This window comes from Hyaena hyaena, unplaced genomic scaffold (genome assembly GCF_003009895.1).
Source record: "Hyaena hyaena isolate Hyena2069 unplaced genomic scaffold, ASM300989v1 scaffold_21, whole genome shotgun sequence".
Lineage (NCBI taxonomy): Eukaryota > Metazoa > Chordata > Mammalia > Carnivora > Hyaenidae > Hyaena > Hyaena hyaena.
The window spans coordinates 305812-325806 of NW_024080653.1; the positions used below are offsets into that span (position 1 = coordinate 305812).

General features: G+C 61.0%; 1 protein-coding gene across 3 annotated transcripts; it reads right to left on the reverse strand.

Annotated features, from left to right (window-relative positions):
* Positions 1–2498: 2498 nt before the first annotated feature.
* On the reverse strand, positions 2499–19478 carry GRIN2C (glutamate ionotropic receptor NMDA type subunit 2C). 3 transcript variants are annotated; one of them, XM_039226501.1, is made up of 13 exons: positions 19198–19478; positions 13995–14408; positions 11158–11756; positions 10714–10828; positions 9587–9798; positions 9268–9430; positions 8773–8926; positions 7338–7463; positions 6841–7070; positions 6303–6463; positions 5570–5757; positions 4409–4641; positions 2499–4023 (listed from the first exon to the last, which is right to left on the reverse strand). In XM_039226501.1, the coding sequence occupies exons 1-13, from the start codon at positions 19258–19260 to the stop codon at positions 2923–2925; spliced, it is 3759 nt and encodes a 1252-aa protein (XP_039082432.1). In that variant the 5' UTR covers positions 19261–19478; the 3' UTR covers positions 2499–2922. The 3 variants fall into 3 exon arrangements, with proteins under 3 accessions (XP_039082432.1, XP_039082433.1, XP_039082434.1); XM_039226502.1 differs by lacking the exon at positions 19198–19478 and adding an exon at positions 17853–17982; XM_039226503.1 differs by lacking the exon at positions 19198–19478 and adding an exon at positions 17555–17725.
* Between the last annotated feature and the right edge of the window lie 517 nt (positions 19479–19995).

Sequence of the window (19995 nt, forward strand, 5' to 3'; positions counted from 1 at the left end):
TGGGGATTAAGACCATGGACCAGGAAGGCAGACCTGCCGCTCTCGGGCAACGAGCCTTCTGCTCTTCCTCGTCTCTGCTCTTCCTCATCATTGGTCACACGGGGGTGATAGTACCTGCACCGACTGGTTGTGGGAACTTAAGTACTGAGCTTAGTGCCTGGCACAGACGTGCTCAATAAAGCTATTATGTACTGATGCCTGGCTCCCTCGTCACTTGCCAGCCATAACCGCACTAGTAGCCACGGACCCCAGACTCATTGAAGACCCCCCGTTTGGGTCCCCAGGCACCTGATTGATTCCATAGCCTCCTGTTGAATTGTAGCAACTGCCTGCTACAGTTCAGAAACAAACTGGTCCCAATTCTTCAGCTCTGGAGGGCTTTTGCGGAGAAAGTAGTCTCTCTCTGGCTCCCGGGGACTTAAGGACCCTTTCAAAGAGTCAAACCGAGGCCCGGCTGGAGCGTTCTAGAATCGGGACTAAAGCCCAGGTATCCTGACATAGGCCATCTTGCCCACTCTTTGCTAAGCTCTTTGCCCCCTGCCTGCCCACGGGCCCCAGGAAAGAGGTGGTGTGGGCCACAAGGCTCTCAGTAAAGCCTGATGAGGAAATAGCCCCCCAGCAGCAGAGTGACACAGATGGGACAGGTGACCGAGGGCCTCCCTCTTGTGTCCCACCGAACGAAAAAGCCAGCATCTGGGTGGGTTCAGCTTGCTCTTTGCTACACAGTCGGGCCCTTGTTTATGATGATTAATCATCCATGGCCTTGCGACAGCTCCCTCCTCTCCCCTGCCAGGCTTTCTGCCCTCTTCTCGGTAGTGCAGGGCCCTTCCGTGGTCCTCTGTAGAGGTGCAGGGGGCATCGTGGCTCAGAGCAAGAGGCTGGGCAAGGTCTGAACCCTCAGTAGGCATCTTCCCTGCCTCCACTTCTGCCCAGAAGACATTCCTGGAGGAGGAATGAGGCAGCCAAGAGCCTGACTCCAAGAGCAGGATGCCTCTTCGGAGCCAGTCAGCAGCAGGCTCAGCTCCATGTTTGGCTTTTAATTATTTTTCCGGTTCCTGGTTATTAATGAACTTGGGCAGTGAGCGGAAAGCAGCCTGGACCTCAAGACTCCTCCCAGCTTACCTGCTGCAGCCTTTCAGCCAGAGCTGCTCTCATTCAGGGAGCAGGAGGGGTCAGGTTCAGAGGCTGGTAGGTCCAGGGGCTTAACTCTCTCACCACCGGTGGCTGCATTCAAGTTCAAGCTCCCTTCCAAGGCCTCGAGCACTTACCTAGACCCACATTTACCACCTGTGGCTGAGGTCCCCCGTCCCCACTGCTGTCCTGGACCTGGATCCGTGAAGTCCACAACGGGGCAGAGGACATGAACTTGACTGTAATGGACTGGGGCCGCCCATTCTGGGCATAGTCCATCCAGCTCTCCAGAAATAAAGAAATTTCCCCCACTCTAGCATCTCAGCTGCCCTCATGTCTAAAACCAAACACAAAACTTCAGTTTTCATGGCCTCACCCCCAGTAGTGGAGTGTTTGGAGACTGGAAAGGGAACCCAGTTTCCTGGGATCCAGTAAGGATGTGTGGAAAAGGGCATGGGGCAGCGGCTGCACGTGACATTGGCATCAGCACCCTGGCCTCCTCCCTGTTACATGGAGGTAATTTCTGCCCTGCCTCACCCAACTTGTCAAGGACAGCAAGGCCTCAGGCTTTACATGTTCACAGTTGGAAAAGGTCTGACGGCACCAATCACACTTACCGCGTTTGGGGAATGAATGGAAGAATGAGTGCTTACTGTACAGTCATTGTGGGGGTTCCACGTAACCACCGATGTGTAACCACTGAAAGTTGTAAGCAAGAGCCATCTTTCTAGATGGTCCAGGACAATGACATGTGACAGAGAAAGGAGGTGGGGCTGGGAGCCCAGAGGGAGGGTGAAGGACTGAGACATCCAGCAGATTCTCTGACCGCCCACCCACCCCCGCCACCGAGGGGTCCCGGCACCAGCAAGGCTGAGCTGTGTCTGACCTCAGAAGCCACCTGTGTCGGGACTCCAGAGCCAGCAGGCAGTTCGGAGCCCTGCACATCCACCAGGGAGAGAATACAGCCAGCTGGGGCCCAGGTGAGCCCACAGCAGACCTCCCTCTGCCGTCTCCACCGTGACATCATCAGACTTCCAGGTGGGCCTCTGGCAAAGCAGGACACCCACAGCCCCTGGCATGAGCCTCTCTTTTCAAGGAGACTGAAGGATGAACTCCGTCCGTCACCACCACAGCCCTCGTGCTGAGCACATTTGTCACATCCAGCACCAGGGTGGGTAGGAGCTGCCACTGAATACCAAGTGGCTCTGCTGCCCAGAGCCCTCTCTCAGCCTTATCTCCCAGATAAGCTGCCCACCTTCTCTAGGCAGACACCACGCCTGGGATACCCCCAAGGTGCTCTATTGCCTATAGGCTATGGTGTGCCACCCTCCACCCCCAGGGATGCAGAATGAGGCCGCCAGGACCAGTGGGTTGTAAAAGATTTGTTTAATGACCCACTGCTCTGAGAAGAAACTCCAGTCAGGGAGGGCAAGGGGTGGCACAGCCCTGCCCCCACCCCGAGTTCTTCCAGCCACCATGCTCCCACACCAGGCCCCCAGCAGTTGTGACTAGGAACTAGCTAACAGCGGGGCAGGGAGACGCCACTGCTCCTGGTGACTCCAGGACAGGTGCGAAGGGCTTTGCATAAGAGGACAGCAAGACCCACCCAGACCACACCAGGACCTGAGACTGCCCAGGTCAGTTAACTGACCGTGGAAGACATCTGTCACTGGGGGCGCATGGCCAGGATTTCAAGGCAGAAGCCAGAAAAGCCCAAGTCACCTGCCCTCACTAACCCTGGCAGTGCCAGGCAGAGAATCCAGCTGACCAGGAACCACAGTAGCTGACCCCTCACACTTCTGACTCCAAGCTGGAGACCCGCCTCCAGGTACAAGGTCCAGGGAAGCCGTGTGTCCCACAGGCCACCCTGCTGACCTCTTCCAGCCCCCCATTGTCCCTGTAGCCTGCGCTCAGACCCAGGGTCCTGCCTCTGTGCCCCGGAAGCCCCCAGGCCCCAGTGAGCCAGGGGCCATGGCTGGCACAGGGGGGGAGGTGGGGACAGATGGCCCCCCAGCAAAGCGGCAGGTGGGCGTGGGCGTGGAGACAGGCGTGCTGTCTGTGCGGCCAGGCGGGGACTCTGGCCCACACGTCCTCCTGGCAGGCCTCCCGGTAGGTCGGCAGCCGCATGGATGGCGCCTGCGCCAAGCGCCGGCAGGCCGGGCGGCCACACCGCGCGGGCAGCGACCTGGGCTGGACGAAGGCCTCGGCCACCGAGCTGGGCAGGGAAGCGTGGCGAGGGCGTGGGCCGCGGGCCCAGGCCTCGCGCAGCAGAGCCTCCCGCCGAGCCAGCTGCTCCGGCCCGAGTAGCGGCAGATCCTCAGGCTCCGGGGGCTCCGGGAAGAGCGGGAGGAAGGGGCGCCCGCACCGGTCGGCTCGAGGAAAGGAGCTGTAGTGGCAGCGCTCGGGCGACAGGGGGCGCTCTGGGAGTGCGCGCCGCTCGGAGACCGAGAGGTGCCGCCCGCCGCGCCTGGCCTGCACCGGCCGTCGCGCCTCCCGGGGCGGCCAGCCCGACACCCGGGACACGTCTGGCAGCGACGGCCCAGGCGTCGGAGGGCGGCCGGGGAGCTGCGGAGCCCTGCGCCCCAGCACGGCACGACCGACGCCTGGCGGCCCCCGGCTCGTGGGGCTGGGCACAGGGGACGGGCCGGGCGTGGGCGGCCGTGGGCCAGGGCACGCGGGTGGTGGGGGAGCGCGGCGGCCGCTGCCCCAACTCTCGATGGTGCGCGTGGCGCGGTCCAGGGAGCTGCTCACGCCCGCCGTGGTCACCATGTCGCGCGCCGCCTGCAGCATCTTGAGCACGCTGGCCTGGGCCGAGCCGGCGGTCAGGTCCGGGCTGGGCGGCCGCGCGGGGCTGGCCAGGCTCTGCACCCCGCTGAAGCAGCTGTAGATGCCCTGGGCAGCCGGGAGGAGACAGCCATGAGTGACAACTCCTCTCGGGGACCGCCCGCCTCCCGGTCCAAGCACCAACCCAGACCTCCGAAGTCATAGGAAGCTACTAACATTCGTTAAGTGCTTCTTATGTGCCCGGCCCCGCGCCACTGTGAGAGCAATACTGTTATCTCTTCCTAAAGGCACACAGCTTGTAAATAGCAGTGAGGGTTCGAACCCGGTCAGCCTGGCTCCAAAACACTGTGGGAAAAGGGCTCTGCTTCTCTTCTGCTGTGTTACGCTGAAGGCCCTCAGTTTTTACCTCTGTAAATGGGGCCATGGCCAGCTCTGACTTATCTGGGTTGGTGCCCCTAAAGCTGGGACCTGCCTGGGGTGGGGTGGCACCCACCCTACTGAAGGCCAGCAGGAAGTCCAGCCGAGACGTGTTGGGCACCGAGTGGCGCAGTTTCCAGTAGACCAGGTGCTCCCAGGCAAAGACCAGCAGAGCCAGCCCCATGGCCACGAGCAGCATGTAGAAGACGCCAGCCATGTTGTCAATGTCCAGCTTGCTGCTCATCACCTCGTTCTTCTCGTTCTGGCAGATCCCTGAGAGCCACACCGTCTCCAGCTTCTGTGTCTCCCCTGGTGATGGGGGAGAGGGGGTGGAGAGGAACACATCTGGCTCAGGAAAGACCCTCCCAATGCTCACCCAAACCTGGAGCGAGGAGGGGTCTGGAGCCCGGTGCCACCTCCTTGCAGGTCCACACAGGGATCTAGCCCAGCAGGGGCAGGATGGGGAGGGGGGAGGGGGAGGGGTGGTGTCAATGAGCAGGAAGAAAGGAAAGCAGGGTGGGGGCTGGGGTAGACCATGCCAGCCTTGGACATGCCCATCCCCCCACACGCCCAGTAAAAGCTTGCAGACTCGGTAAATGTTATCACTCACACCTGGGTCAAACCTACACGCCAGGCACAGAGCTCCACATACAGAGACTAAAAGCCCAGCTCCCCAAGGACATTCTAGCACCTTAATCACTATCACTCTCATTCTGCGGCACTGACGGAAAATCAGACAGTTTGATCTCATAGCGCTGAAAGCTCTGGGTTTGGGGACAGGTTCCGTTGGACTGCTTACATATGTGAGCCCCCTGTCCCAAGCAAGCCTGCGCCCCGGCTCTGTTGGGACTAGGCGGGTCCTTGGCACTACCCTAGGTGATCTCAAGATGGAAATGGCTGGGACAGGGGTCTAGAGAAAAAAGAAAGGATGTCAGCCTCCCCCAAGCCCTACTGTGTGGCCTGAGCTCCTTCCTGTCTTCCTGCCCTTCAGGGAGCCCCCTGAAGTCCTATTTCCCACCTGGCAAGCCCACCTCTTCCCCAAGTCTCCATGTGGTCCCTCCAGATGCCCCCCCCCACTCCCCCCTGCCCCAGCATCACTCCCAGAGGCCTCTTGCTGCCCACAGGCCCTGGGACTCAGAGAATGGTAGTGGAAATGCTGAATGGCCATCAGGTAGCTGTCCCCGCCTCAGGTTCCACGGCTCACCCTGGCCCCCGGGCCCCCAGCTGCAGCACCCACCGTCCCCCAGGAACTGCAGGAGCGCCAGGTCTATGGCCCGCTTCCAGTGGGAGTCCTTCTGCATGGCGATGCCGTAGCCAGTGGTGGCAAAAACCTTGCCAGAGCCAATGGTGACCAGCTTGCAGCCCTCATCCTTGCCCGCCATGTAGTTGAGGACAGCAGCATCATAGATGAAGGCATCTAGCTTCCTGCGGACAGGCCACGGGTCATGTGAGGTGGGGATACCCAACCTGGGGCCTGACAGGGGTCTGGCCCGCATGAGCCCGCTGAGCACTGACCAGGAGGGATGGGTGGGCAGAGACTTCTCTGGTTCCCCTGGGTGCTGGATGTAGAGAAGAGCCCTTTTCCATAATTCAGGGACCCCCACCTACCCTCCTCTCAGAGAGGCCAGGGGACCCTCTACCTCCAGAGGACACACCCTCTCTGCCCAGCCCCTCCATCTACCTTAGGACCCTAAGAAGGTCAGAGCCACCACTCAGACCAAGGCTGAACCCTGGTCAATATCTCAGCTGCATCTCTGAGCCAAATGGTGGGCATCCAGTTTTGCTTAAATCTTCACTCTGCCCCAAGACCTCCTTACCCCCTTTCCCAGGAGTCCTACAGGACCCCCCCACCCCCAGCCTCCTCGTCCCCACCTTGGGTTTCCCAGGAAGGGCCAGAGAGCTAAGGCTAGTCAACGGGGAGATATGTGGGTAGAGACGGTCAGAGGGTGGGTGCAGGGCTGAGGACCCACCCCATCTTGAGGCTAGTGAGCGCATCCTCCACCGAACGCTGGTTGAACTTGACCATGTGGGTGTGCATGTCTCGGTAGTTGCTGCGAATGTTCCGCTCTGTGCTGCCATTGGGCACCGTGCCGAAGCGGAAGGGCGGGTACTGATCTTGAGGCCGCTGAAACTGCGGGCAGAGGGCAGGCGCCATACATCACCCTCCGTCCAAGCCTGGAAACACCAACACTCCTCAGCCCCGTCCCCGGGGCCCGGCCCTGGAGTCTGCACTTGCAGAGTGAGGGCACAGGACTCTGAGAGACTGTCCAGGCCACGCCTGTATTTTACAAATGGTGAAACCTGAAGCCAGGTCAGGAAGAGACTTACCCAAGGCCACTCAGTCGGTGTACCTGAGCCATCCCCCCTTCACCTAGTGCCCCAGCCCTCTCGTCACCAGGTCTCCAGCTCCTTCCTGTCCCTGCCCCATTTCAGATTCCCCTCTTGTGTCCCACAGGCCTGCCCCTGCTCTCAGCACCCCTCGCCCTCTGCTAGCTGTAGCCCCAGAACCTTCTTATCACTGAGGCCAGACACAGTGTCGATGTACTGCTCCTGGATCATGAAGGCAGCCAAGTTGGCGGTGTAGCTGGCGAGGAAGATGACGGCGAAGAAGGCCCAGACTAGGACCATGATCTTGCTAGTGGTGCCTCGGGGGTTCTCGATGGGCACCGAGTTGTTGAAGACCAGTGCCCATAGCAGCCACACCGACTTGCCGATGGTGAAGGATGGGCCCCCAGACTCTGGGGGTGAGAGGGTAGGCACAGAGGGACTCAGGTCTTCACTCTTTCCTGGGTGGGGCCCGAGCCCCAGCCATCCCCACTCCAGGACAAGCCAGCCCACCCTGTCTCTCTCCCTCCCTCCCTCCTTCTCCCCCTCCCCCCATATATCTGACTGGCCCCTGCTTGTTTTCGGGAATCCAGAGACCTCCCCCAGGATCCAGCCTTCTCTGTAGGGCCCCTGCAGTGCATTCAGGATGCCCCTCCTCCCAGGCCCAGGTGAGAGCTTACTCTTCCCACTGGTGAGGTTCTGGTTGTAGCTGACAGGGCTGAAGTACTCAAACATGAAGACCGTGATGGCCACCACGGTGAGACACATGACAAACATCATCACCCACACCGAAGGGCTGTAGGGCTCTGGGAACAGAGGGAGGCAGCTCAGAGGCCTCACTACTGTCCTTCCCACCCCACAGCCCAGAGCACTGGGTGCAGACAGGTATGTCCATGTGATCAAAGTGGGGCCCATCCGTCCCGAGGACTGAGCCAAAGGATCTCTGACTCTCAGAATGGCAGAGCTCCAGAAGAGACCCCTCCCCGCAAAGGGAGATCAGGCTCTCCAGCATGCTCGCTCTCTCCTTCCCCTCTGCCCTGGGACCAGGTCCCATATCCCACCCCAGGAAATTCCCTTTGACTGTACATCTCCCCTGGATCCCATACCCACCCCCAACTTCCTTTACACCCCATGCTCTCTCTTCCTCTCCCTGCAACCTGCTCTGTCCCTCATCCTCTCCCTCCTCCCCACCCAGCCTGATCCCGTTTCACCAGCATGCCCAAGGAATTCTCCTCCCCTGTCTTCCCTCGCCTGCCAACATCGCTAACCACACTCCTGTTCCGGAAGTGCCCTGCCTGGCCCAGCGTGTATGGGCTGTTTGTTCTGCCTGGAAGCAGGGTCTCTGAGATCAAGTCTCACTCTTGATCCTACTGACAGGGCCCCGAAGCCCCAGGAGCTGGGGAGTCCAACTGTTCGGTGGCTTCAGTCTCCCAGAGCAAGTGGGCATTACTGCCATAAGCACTGTGTCCTTTGATGCAATGCCCATCCTGTGGGGTGGGGGCTGTTGACTCCTATGCAGCTGAGGAGCCCTGCTCAGAGAGGTTCAGTGACTTGCTCAAGGCCACACAGCAGGAAGGAGATTCTCTCCTCTGCTCCTGGCTGAGGCTTGCCCGTCCTCATGGCTTTCTGGAAATCCCACACTGCAAGTCCCACTGACGTCCCGACAGGACGCTTGCCGACGGCCAGGACTATGGCTGTCTCCCCAGTAGCTAGTGTGAGGCTTGGCACATAGGGGCTGCCCCCAAAATGCTGTCTTCCTAATCAAGTCACCAATCAGCGCTCCTTCCCACTCTCTGGGTTGGATCCTCCAGCTCCCCGTGAAGCTTCTCCCCTACTGTCCTAGCCACCGGGCACCTCCTGAAGTCGGCCTGCCTTCCCGGGTTTCCTGCCCCTCACAGTGACCCCTCCACCCTCCTCACCCAACACCCAGACTCAGAATGGAACACGGACTTCACCTCTTCCCTCTCCATCCTCCTGTCCTGCAGCTCAGGCGTCCGGCCAGCCTCCAAGGCCCCCACGGCTGCTGCGCTGGCCCTCTGGGGTTCACCCCAAGCTCCCTATTTCCACGCAAGCATCTCAGACCCCAGAGCCATCCCTGCCCACCCAGAGCCGCACCCAGGAAGGCCGAGGGGGAGACGGTGCCGTTGCTGCGTGCCACCATCACACTGATGCCTGTCTCCACGAAGGGCACAGAGAAGTCCACGATCTCGGAGCGCTCCTCGTTGATGGTGAGGGAGCCGATGGCCATGTCTGCCCGCTTGTAGTACACCTGAGGTCATGGGGGCCCAGCCCGGGTTGGAGGAAAGGTCCCACAGGCTGGAGCACTCTCCTCAGCCTCCCCCAGCCCCCCTTCCACCACCCCCCTGTCTGAGTGGGCTGTTCCCATCTGGGGTCCTCGGAGCTCCTCTTGCCGTCCTGACCACTCTGGGAGTCACTGGTGACAGCCCATCCCCCCTGCTGCCTGGGAGAGCCTTAGGAGCTAGACTCAGGCTCTGCCCTAACTGACCCCCAGCACAGGAACATCTAGGGGGCTGAGTGATGTGTGGGGCCTGGGGGGGCAGGCAGGCAGGGGGGTGGGCTCAGGTGGACCTCAGGGGTGGTCAGGCCTACCTCCCCGATCATGCCGTTCCACACGCCTCGAACTCTCTTGCCGTGCTTGCCGTTGGTCACCAGGTACAGGTCATAGGAGAATTTGACTACCTTGGCCAGCTTCTTGAGGATGTCAATGCAGAAGCCCTTACAGCAGAGCTTGGTGTAGGGGGCTGTGTCACCACTGCTGCCACCAAGAGACCGCCAGTAGTCAGAGCCAGCAGCTCCCCCCAGTTGGGCATGTGGCCCCTGCCCCCATACCCAGGCATAAGACACACACGCTTGCCATCACATGGCAACACACAGCTCACACCGGGCCTCCCTGCGCACTCCTGCAGACCTGAAGGTGTGATTGCTCTGCCTGCGGCAGGGCACAGTGTTGGGCACACAGCCGCCCGTGCCAGGGTCAGGGCTCTCCACAATGACAAAGGGCCGCTCTTCCAGCGTGGCCACCGTCAGGTGCCGGCTGTCCATGACAGGCTGCAGAGAGGCACTATAGCGAGGCCACACCGGGTACTTCATGTGGAGGACACCGTGGTCCCAGCGCCCCACCTGCAAAGGGTGACCAGCTTCAGCCTGCGACTTCCAGCCCGACTACCCCCACCGTCTAGGTGGGGGCCTCTGGTGGGGCCTGCCAGGGCCGAGAGTCACCCTCCCTAGCCGGGGGACATTTGGGGCAGGAGCATTTGGAGAGCAGAGCAAGGGGCTGTGCGTGGACCAGAAGTGAAGGAGGCGGTGCTCCCTGCAGCCTCCTCCCAGCCTCTGGCCCCCATGCTTTCCCATCTAGGACCATGCTCCTGCGGGCCTCCAGCATCTTCCTCAAGCCCAGACCTGAGCCTGTCTCACCACCCTCCCCACCCCACCCCCACCTCAGTATAAAGTCCTTTGCCCAGTACTCAAGGTCTTCCACAATCAGGTCCACCTTACCCCCCTCACCCTACCCTTCCTCCTCAGTCCCTACACCCCCAAACACATGACTTTAAACTGCCCCAGACCCTCCTGCCCCTCTGTCTATACCAGGTTGGCATCCCTTCTTGATGGGCTCCTACTCAACCCTCCACAGCCCCACCCAAATGTCCCAACTTCTGTGAATCCTTCCCCAGTTTCCTCCTTTGAAGGCAGAACTGATTTCTGGCCCTCCTCTGTACCCCCACAATGCTTTGCACACATCTCTCCCCAAGCACTGACATTTGTTGACACGTCCGTCTGGCCAGCATAGCTGTGGGTTACTCCCCCAGGGGCAGGACTATGTGATAAGAGTGCTTGATCAGTTCTGTAGTGGAAGGAGGCTAGGGTTCTAGGGGAGCCCTGAGCAGAGATGCCTCACCCACCCTGGTGCAGTGCAAATATTTCAGCTGAGGCCTGAAGGATGAGGGGCTGGAAGAAGGGCAGAAGGGACCCTCTGCTCAGCTGTGGGACAACAAAATGAGACGAGACCGAGGGACCCTGGGCTCACCCCCTTCTCACCATCTCCCAGAGGCGGTGACGGTTGAGGGCGATCACAACCATGGTGGGCTGGACCAGGTACCCACCAGGACTGAAGGAGAAGTCTCGGCCCTCCCAGGTGACATTCAGTAGGTGCCTGCGACGGGGGAGAGAAACCAGGTGTCCCTGGTTAGCTCTGCCTGCAGCCCTGCCCAGGACCAGACGCCCCCTCCCCCACCTTCTACGTCACCGTCACCACCCCCAGGGAGCACTGACTGTACACTTACTGTTCTGTATCCTTGTATTGACACCCCTCCCCCTCCAATCCTCACCACAGGCTCATACCTGGCTTATTTTCAACTGAAGAAACTAAGCCCAGAGAGGCGAGGTAACTTGGCCCCGGGCACCAGCTAGTGGGAGGTGTGGCCACCCGGGTCCTCTGAAGCGCCGCCCCCCACCTACCCCGTGCCCTGGGCAGGTGCCCACCTGTAGAAGGCCTTGCGGGCAGGGCTGACGGGCCCGGGGTGGCCACGGCAGTCCCCAGCCGGGGAGGGCAGGGCGCCGTGCTGCCGCTGGTAGCCGTGGGCGCCCAGGGCCAGGATGGCTACGCCGTCGCGGACCTTCTGGCGCAGGCTGAGGCGCCAGCTCTCGGTGACGACGCTGATGAGGCCCACGGGGAAGGCGGCGGGAGGCGCGTCGGTGCTGCCCAGCGCCAGGCTGGGCACCAGCCACACGTGCCCGGGCCCCACCAGGCCGGCCTGCGCCGCCTCGGCGAAGAGCACCTCGGCCTCCTCGCGCGAGCAGTAGGCCACCAGCACCGGGGCGTCGAGCTGGCGCAGCAGGCGCTGGGTATGTGCGCGCTGCCCTCCCGGGCCCAGCTCCAGCGTGAGCACGTCCAGCAGCCGCCAGCTCAGGTAGCTGGCGTCGGCGACGGCGCGCACGCCCTCCAGGAAGAGCGCGTGCCCCGGGTGCAGGCTGGTGATCACGGCGAACGCGCTCCAGTCGTACTCTTCCAGCACCTTGAACAGCACCTGCAGCTGCTGCTCCAGGGAAACCCCCAGCTGCAGGAAGGCGGAGCCCGGCTCCTGGGGGCGGGGCGGGGCCTGAGCCGGGGCGGGGCTCGGCGCGCCCCGCCCCCCAGCTTCCGCGCCCTCCCTCCCTTCCCTAAGGCGCCCGCGACCGAAGACGCGGGACGTCCCGGGAGCCCTCGTGCTGCGACACGCGCCTCCCGCCCCCGCTGTGGTCCCTAGCCCCTGCTGCCCATTAGAATCATCTGGAGAGCTTTTAAAATTACTCTCGCGAGCTCGCACCCGACCAATACTGGATCAAAGATCAGCAACAGCAGCTGTCACCTGGGAGCTTGTTGGAAATGCAAATTCTCAGGCGCATCGCACCCCTACTGGATCAGAGTCTCTGGCGATGGCGCCCATGAATTTGTATTTTGACAAGCTCTTCAAAGCTTGAGCCCGCTAGTTTGGGAAGCAATGCCTCTCAGACCAACTGAATCGGAATCTCAGAGAAGGGACTCTCGGCATCTGTATTTTTTCTAAAGGACTGTTAAGATAGAGAGCCACCCACCCTGAGAGCTACTGTCAGGACCAAACATTACTGGGGAAACACTCCACGGAGCCCCGGGGGTGAGAAGGTTCCAACTCCCCACCGGCCTCCACCATCACAAATGTCAAGGGCACTGCCAGCTAGAGCCTGGACTAGCACAGTCCGCGGCTGACTGAGGGGTCCCTCCTGCCACTGCAGTTACTCCAGGATGTCACCACACTGCGCCTGCTGTCCCCACCTTTTTTTTTTTTTTAAATAAGCAAATTTGGGACAATCCTACAGGACAAGTAAGCCAGTTCCTTCCGCAAACAAATTGCAAGAGAAATGGAGGAGGATCCTAGAGATTGTGGCTCCCAAGCCACATCAGCCGATCACCACGTGGAAACTTAATCTGTTTCTTGATTCAAGCAACCAAATTTAAAATTAAGCACTTAAGATGTTTATGAAACAGTGGGGAAATGTGAACACCGGCTGGATATTTGATGATGTTAAGGAATTTTTATTTTCTTTAGATGTGATAATGTGTGGCGGTTTGGTTTTTAAGCCCTTATCTATTAGAGATATATACTGAAATATTTCTGGACGGGACAGTAGGATGCTTGGGCTTTGCTTTAGAATGACAGCGAAGAGGGGGCAGGGTTGGCCAGGGGTGGATGGTACATGGGGCCATTACACACTTCTACTTTTATGTATGCTCAAATTTCTCCATAATAAAAAATAATCATAGGGGCACCTGGGTGGCTCAGTTGGTTAAGCGTCCGACTTCGGCTCAGGTCATGATCTCACAGTTTGTGAGTTTGAGCCCCACGCTGGGCTCTGTGCTGACAGCTCAGACCCTGGAGCCTGCTTCCATCTCTATGTGTCCCTCTCGCTCTCTGCCCCTCCCATGCTCATGCTCTGTCTCTCAACAATAAAACATTAAAAAATATTTTAAATAAAATAAAATAAAAAATAATCATAAAAGAAAGGTAAATCAGATAGGTCTCTCCCCTAAACACCTTCTTTGGCTCTCCAGTTACTTAGGATAAAACCCAAATATCTTCCTGTGTGCTCAGAATCCCTTCCCCTTCTCCAACCTTCTCTCAAATACTCCCAGCTCCTTCCACCCGGCTGCCTTCACACCACCTGGTACCTCCGGTGGGAATATCGCCCCCCACTCAACCCACCACACGCCTTGCCAACTCTCTCCCATCCTCCAGGCCTCAGCTGCGAAATGATTTCTTAGGAGACCTTCTCTGACCAACCTCCTACCCAAACGGGGGCCCTCTTAGACCCTGCTGTGTTTTTCCTTCAGCATGCTTGCCCCAGCTGTGACTGCAGATTAATGTGTGTTTAGAACTTTCTCCCCACGGGCTGCAGATCTGTGAGGGCATGCCTCCCCCATGCCAGGGACAGCGACCTGACCCCAGGTGTTCCCCCTGCAGGTTAACTGCATCAGATCCCCTGCCCAGCCTGGCCTCTGCCCCTGGGGCTGGAGCCTGACCAAGGAAGGCCCGAGAAGCAGAGAGAAGGTGGGCCAGGGCTGAGAAGACACAATGCGAAAGCAGCCCAGGAAGTTTATCTTTGAGAACATGAGAACATAATTCCCACAGCCTTCTCTCCCCATCACCCATGTCACACGCGCAGCCCCCACCACCCTGCTGGTACCACCCAATGCCAGCTCCCCAGAGCTGAAGTCTCCCCCTGGCCCAGACTCAGCCCCACTCCTGCAGCCCCAGCCCAGCTTCCGGCCCAAGGGATGAGGGGACATGAGTTTGGACAGGCACCTTGGGGGTGAGGACCACAGCAGAGCCCCCACTGATGCTGAGGATGGGCACGTGGGTCTGGGAGGAGATGAAGTCCAGGATCTGGGCCACGGCCTCGGTGCCCACATGGTCCTCAAAGACGATGCCGTGGACGCGGGCAGCGCCTAGGAGCCCGCAGATCTGGGTGAGGAGGCTGCTGGGGTTGGTGTTGTTGACTCCCACGGTGAGCGGCTGGATCTCCAGAGGCAGGTCCACGAAGCTCTGGGAGGTGAGGCGGGTACGAGCTTGGGCCTGCGGTGGCCCCGAGCTGCCAAACACTACGGCCACCGTCACGGCTTGCTCACCCTGCCCCGGGCCCAGCCCTGCCCAGGCACCTAGGAGTGAGGCGAGCAGCAGGGCCGGCCCCAGGGCGCCACCCATGTCCACCAGAGGATCCTGCAGAGAGATCAGGGTAGGTATAGGGGGGAAGACAGAAGCGTGAAGAGAAAAGATGAGCACACGGACAGAGGTGGGGAGGTGAGTCAGAGAGACACGCATCCCAAGGATGAAAGAAAAGAGGGGAAAACCTCCCTCCACAAAGAGAGGCAGAGAAGGAGCTGAGCGTCCCCAGGGCAGCCTGGAGGGGTGAGGGCAGGAAGAATGTGAGTCCCCAGAAGTGCTCATGACTTTCATTCTGCTGTTGAACAGCTTGCTTGGCTGCAAAGGCCAGAGCCTTGGAAACTCCTCTGTCTGGGCCCTACCCCGAGGCGACACACTGAAAATCTGGTGCCCAGGTGCATGGATTTGAGTCAGAGAGACCTGAGTTCAAGTTCCAGCTGTGCCACCGACTAGCTGTGTGGTCCTGGGGAAGTCACTCGGGTACGTTTTCTTGCGATAACACGGGACCTACCTTGCAGCAGCATCGGGGCTACCCACGCCTATCAGCATCCTTATCCATAGGGACAGCCCCACATCCAGGTGACAGAAGGCAGCTTGTGACACTCTCTGCCCCGCCTCCGTGTTCTCCATCCTAAACTGAATCTAACATCCCCAAGGGCCCTGCTCTGCGCGCCCTGCCTGGCATAGAGCTTCGTCCTCTGGACATTCCCACTCTTCCCCCGGGGCCTCAACTTAGCAGTACCTACTTTACAGCAGGACCATGACACCACTGACTTGTTCAGGACTCAGGGTCACCTGGAGCCCTGAGGTGTCTCACATACGAGCAGCTTCCCCAGGCCATTGCTGGCGTGCAAGATTTTTTTGACCTAACCCAAGGGCGTGAAGCGTTTCCCCGTTAAGTAAACATCATTGCTTTGGATTGGAATCAACAGCCAAGCCGGAGAGTGATGCCCACTGATGCAGCTCTCCCTCCCAGCTGGCCATCGGCCACAGCTGTGCCATCCTCTCCATCTTCATCACATCCCCGACAAAACTTCTGAACAGGGCGGAGGTGGGGGAGCCAAAGGGTGACCAGGGTGAACCTGGTTTAATTTAGGCTGAGAAGACAGGATTTTTGGCAGGGGAGGGAATGAATACTCATTCTGGTGCCCTTGAAGTCTCCCCCCTCCCCACCCCCGTGTACGGTTTCCTAGCACACCGACTTAGAATGTCAGCCCAGGCACATGTGTGAGTCTGAGATCAGAGCTCAAGCCATGTCGGGCCACACCATGCCTCAGCTACCACCAATCAGGGGTCTCAAGTTATACCTGCATAAGGTACCGCCATGTTTGCCCTCCGCACAACCCCCCCACGCCTTTCTGTGCCCATCTCTGCTCACAGCCCAGTCCCAGTAGGTCCCCTGACCCCTGGGCAGTCCCAAGCCTCCCCCAGTTCTGCCTCCCAGCTCTGAGCTCCAGCTCTGTGCAGCCACCAGTCACATGTGACTATGGGCACTTGAAATGTGGTTCGTCTGAACTGAGGTCTGCTCTCAGTGCGAAATACATGCTGGATATTGAAGACTTAGCATGAAAACAAGAGCATAGAGTATCTCAATTTTTTTTATATTGATTATGCGTTGAAATACTGTTACACGCATGGAGTCAAATAACATACACAGCTAGAACAAACCTCACCTGTTTCTTTTTACTTTTTCTAATGTTGCCACTAGAAAATGTAAAATGATGCATGCAGCTCTCATTTTGCTTCTTTTGGACATGACTCTTAGATGTAGGACCCAGGCCCTCCCCCAGCTGCCAGGGGGCACTGCCCACAGAGACTCTCGCTGGGACTGAGAGAAGAAGAGGAAGTTGAGGCAGGTGGTACCTCCCTCCAGAAGTGAGCACAGAATACGGCTGCATGGGGAGAGGGGCGGGGGGGCTCCATTAGGCAAGTCTCTGAGCTTCAAAGAGCAGTGGGCAGATTCAGACATTCAGACTCCAGGGTCTTATCACCACATGACATCCAGCCTCCCCCACAAGGCAGGAGGGTCACAGCCCCGGCCCCCCACCCCTCCCCCTCCCATCCACCACCACCTGGTCTGAAATGTTGCTCTGGCCACCGCACCCCTCCTCAAACAGCAGAGCTGCTCCCGGTGCCCACAGATGAAGTCCAGACACCTTGGTCCCATGATCAGGGCCCCACACACCAGGACACCAACCCATTGTCTCCCCTCCATAGTCACACTCCTGCCAGTCTGTTAGCCAGACAGCCCCCACCGTCCTCATCCCCAGGTCCTTGCTCTGTCACTCCCTCTGGCTAGAATGTCCTCTTCCCACGGCCTCTCCTGTCTACACAACAAAATTCCAGAATTTTCAGGGTCCAACCTAAATCCCTCTCGCATGGGGCACTGGCCCTAGTCCCTCTGGGCTCTGGACACAACAGCTGAGAAGACATAGGGTCTGGGTGGGGCTCTAGGCCACCTGCCTCCTACCCTACTCCCCTACCCCCTCCTGGGTTGGAAAGATCCCTGCTCACCACTTCGATGACTGGCAGGTATTTGCCCACTGGATGATGCCCCTGCCATACACCTGACTTTGTCTTAGGAATTTCTGCCCGCTCCCCAGCGACTCCCATCTTTCACTAATAGGCTGGTAAGTTAATGAACACCAGGACCCGCAAAAAGACCTGGCGGGGGGGGGGGAGGGGGGAAGGGGCTGGCAGCGGTCAGTCCTCTGAAACACTCAGCATCACCTTGAGCTGCCTGAGCACCTCCACTTGCTTAGGGCTCTTTTCTCCCTCGCCCCCTCCCCCATTCCCAGGCAGGCTCCCGCACACGGATGTGCGCGCAGGCACACTCACACCCCAGGCACTGGTGGCTCCCCCCTCTCCGAGGCCAGGAGCTTTGGCCCCAGGAATGGGCCCCACCCACCGGCTGCGCTGCTTGGGGAAGCAGGGGGATCCCGGCTGCTCTGCCCGTTAGATCCTCAGCCCTTTGGTAAGCGGCCTCTCCTTTGCCGTCGGGTTTCCTTCCCTCCTGCACTTCCGCTGAGCTAAAAATCCGAACCCAGGCGTCAGGGGAAAAGACCGCCCCTGCATCTCGCTCCCACTGGCGCGGGCACCAAAGTCTCCCTCCTAGATTTACTACCCCCCCGCACCTCCCTGCTGATTCCGCCCTGGCCCCCCGGGGGGCGCCCCGCCCCCTCCCCTTGGCAGGAATCTCTTACACTCGGGCTGTGAAGTTCGGGGTATTTTTAGGCCGGCGATAAATAATTCATAGGGAACGTGGCATCAGGCTCCCCCCGCGGGAGGACGGGGCGCGAGCGGCGAGAGCCACCGTCACCCGCGGCTCAAGGACACTCGCGATGCGGCGGTGGCGGCAGCGGCGGCGACTCCGGGCTCCGGGACCCGTGCCACGCCTCCTGGCGGCCAAACTGGGCACCGCGTCCGCGCCCCCCGCCGCGCTGCTACACCCCACCCCAAACCCGCAGGCGTCCCCGGCTCTGGGACCCCACCCCCACTCACCGCAAGCCCCGCCTGCGGGTTGGGGCGGAGGCGGGGAGCCAGCTCGCCGGGCCCGCGGGGCTGTGGGCGGGGTACCAGGGCTTGGGGGCCAACCCAGAAGTCTGGTCTCCAGCTTACCGGGGTCCCCTTCAAGCTCCTATTCAAATTATTAGTACGGAGTTTAGGAGCCGACTTGAAACAGACTGGTGCAGCCAGAAACTAGACGGGCTCCAAGATAGAGCGCATGAGACTTCCTCGATTTCCCTGTGGCGCCAGGGGGGAGGCCGAGCCAAGGTGGTACCACCACGGGAGGGCTGGGCACCCAGCCAGAAGTCCTGCCTGGTGAGCCGGGCTAGGAAGCAGGGTGGATCGATGGCGTGGGTGTCAAGAACCCGGCTGGGAGCCCCGCTTCTTCGCTCACCCAATAGGACCTCTGGATGGGTCGTGGGACGCACAGCCTTGGGGATTTCCTGGCTGCTTGATGCCTTGCCTTCACAAGGTCTCCGAGGCCTGGGCGCGAACCGCCTTCCGCAGCAGGAGGCTCTGGGTTTCCCTTCCCCGCCGTCGGGGATCCTTGTCGAAGCCCCGGGAGACCTGAGCAAACCCGCTGGTGCCACGGCCAGGGCCCAGCGCTGCGGGGCTCACGGTTCTCCCCTGGTCCTCTTCACCCAGCCTTCCTTTTGCGTCCCCGAGCCCGAGGTGTTGGGTCGGCATTTGGGAAGATCCCAGCACCCCTGGAAGCCCACGCTGATTCCCTGAGGTCAGAGGAGGGAGTGCTATGCCGGGCCGAGGAGAGGAGATGCGCGCAGCAGAAGACGCTCAACAGACCCCCGGGAGGCAGGGGGCCCAACTCCCGGAGCCACCAACAGCCCCCTTTAGTCCCCTCTGCCCAGGCCCTCTCCAGCCCCCTCCACCCGGTCGCGGCCCCAGCTCCCGGCCCGGCTCCCCGTCCCAGCGGGCTTCCATCAGCAACAGTTGCGGGGGCCGCAGCCCGGACTCCCGCGTCCCCGCACCGCCCCCTCCCCGGCGGCGCCAAGACGCCCAGCGAAGGAGGAGCTGGAGGGCTCCGCGACCCGAGAGACGAACGTCTTGGGTGCCTCACCCGCGTCCTTCCCTCGCGTCCGCCTCGAGCCTGTCGCCTCGGCCTCTCTTTCTCGCCTCGTCTCCATCCGCCCGGGGCCGAACCCCAGGCCCGGTCCCCGAGGGTCTCGGTGCGCCGGCCGCCCCCTCCCCGGGCTCCCCGCGCCGCTCAGACTGTCCCCGGGACTCCCGCGTCTGTCTCCTCCGTCCTTGCCCGCGCGGCGCCCGAGCCCAGCCCCAAGTTGGCGGCGAAGTTGGCGTCCCCGGTTCGCCACCCGCCACTCACCGGGAGGAAGGGGCGCTGCGCCCGCGCCGAGAGCCCGCGCCGGCCGCCTCCCGCGCGCTGCATGTCCCGGCGCTCCGGCCCCGCGCGCTGGCGGGCTCCGTCCTAGCTCGGCGGGCCCCTGAGCCCGGGCAACGCGGGGCCCGTGTCCGCGGCGCGGCCTGGCGGGCTGGGCAGGGCCGGCCCCCGCCCCCGCGCCCCGCGCCCTCCCGGGGCCCGCTCGGCGCGCGGCTCCGTCCCGGGCTGGGCGGCACGCCGCGCCTCCGGCTCCCAGGGCTCGCCAGCCGGCTGTGGCGGAGCGCTCGCCGCCGCCCGCGCGGGCCCGCCCCGCCGGGGCCCGCCGCCTCCGCCCCGCCCCGCCGCCCGCTCCCCGCCGCTCCAGGCCCCTCCTTGCCCGCCGGCGCGCGGGACGTCTGGGTCCCTTCTCCCCCCCCTCCGGGACCGCGTCCCCAGACGCGACACTTGGGGCCAAGTGCGGCCTCGGAGAAACCAACAGCCCGCCTGGAGCCCTGGGTTCGAGCCCACAGCTCACCAGCCGTATGACCTTGGGCCAGCTAATTCCGAGGATCCCTCCGTCTCTAAAGTGAGCCCAGCCTCTTGGGGACTGGCACAAAAGACGGTGAACACGCCTCATAAACTGCCAAGCACTACAGAGACGAGGTGCTATTTTTAAAAGGCTTGCCCATGTGGCTGGACACCAAGAGAGGGAGTACCCTCTGGGCCACAGGGGCGGGCCTGGGGCAAGCTGCTGCCCAGACTCTTCACTCCCACTTTTGTCTTCTTGTTTTGGTTCTACTAGGG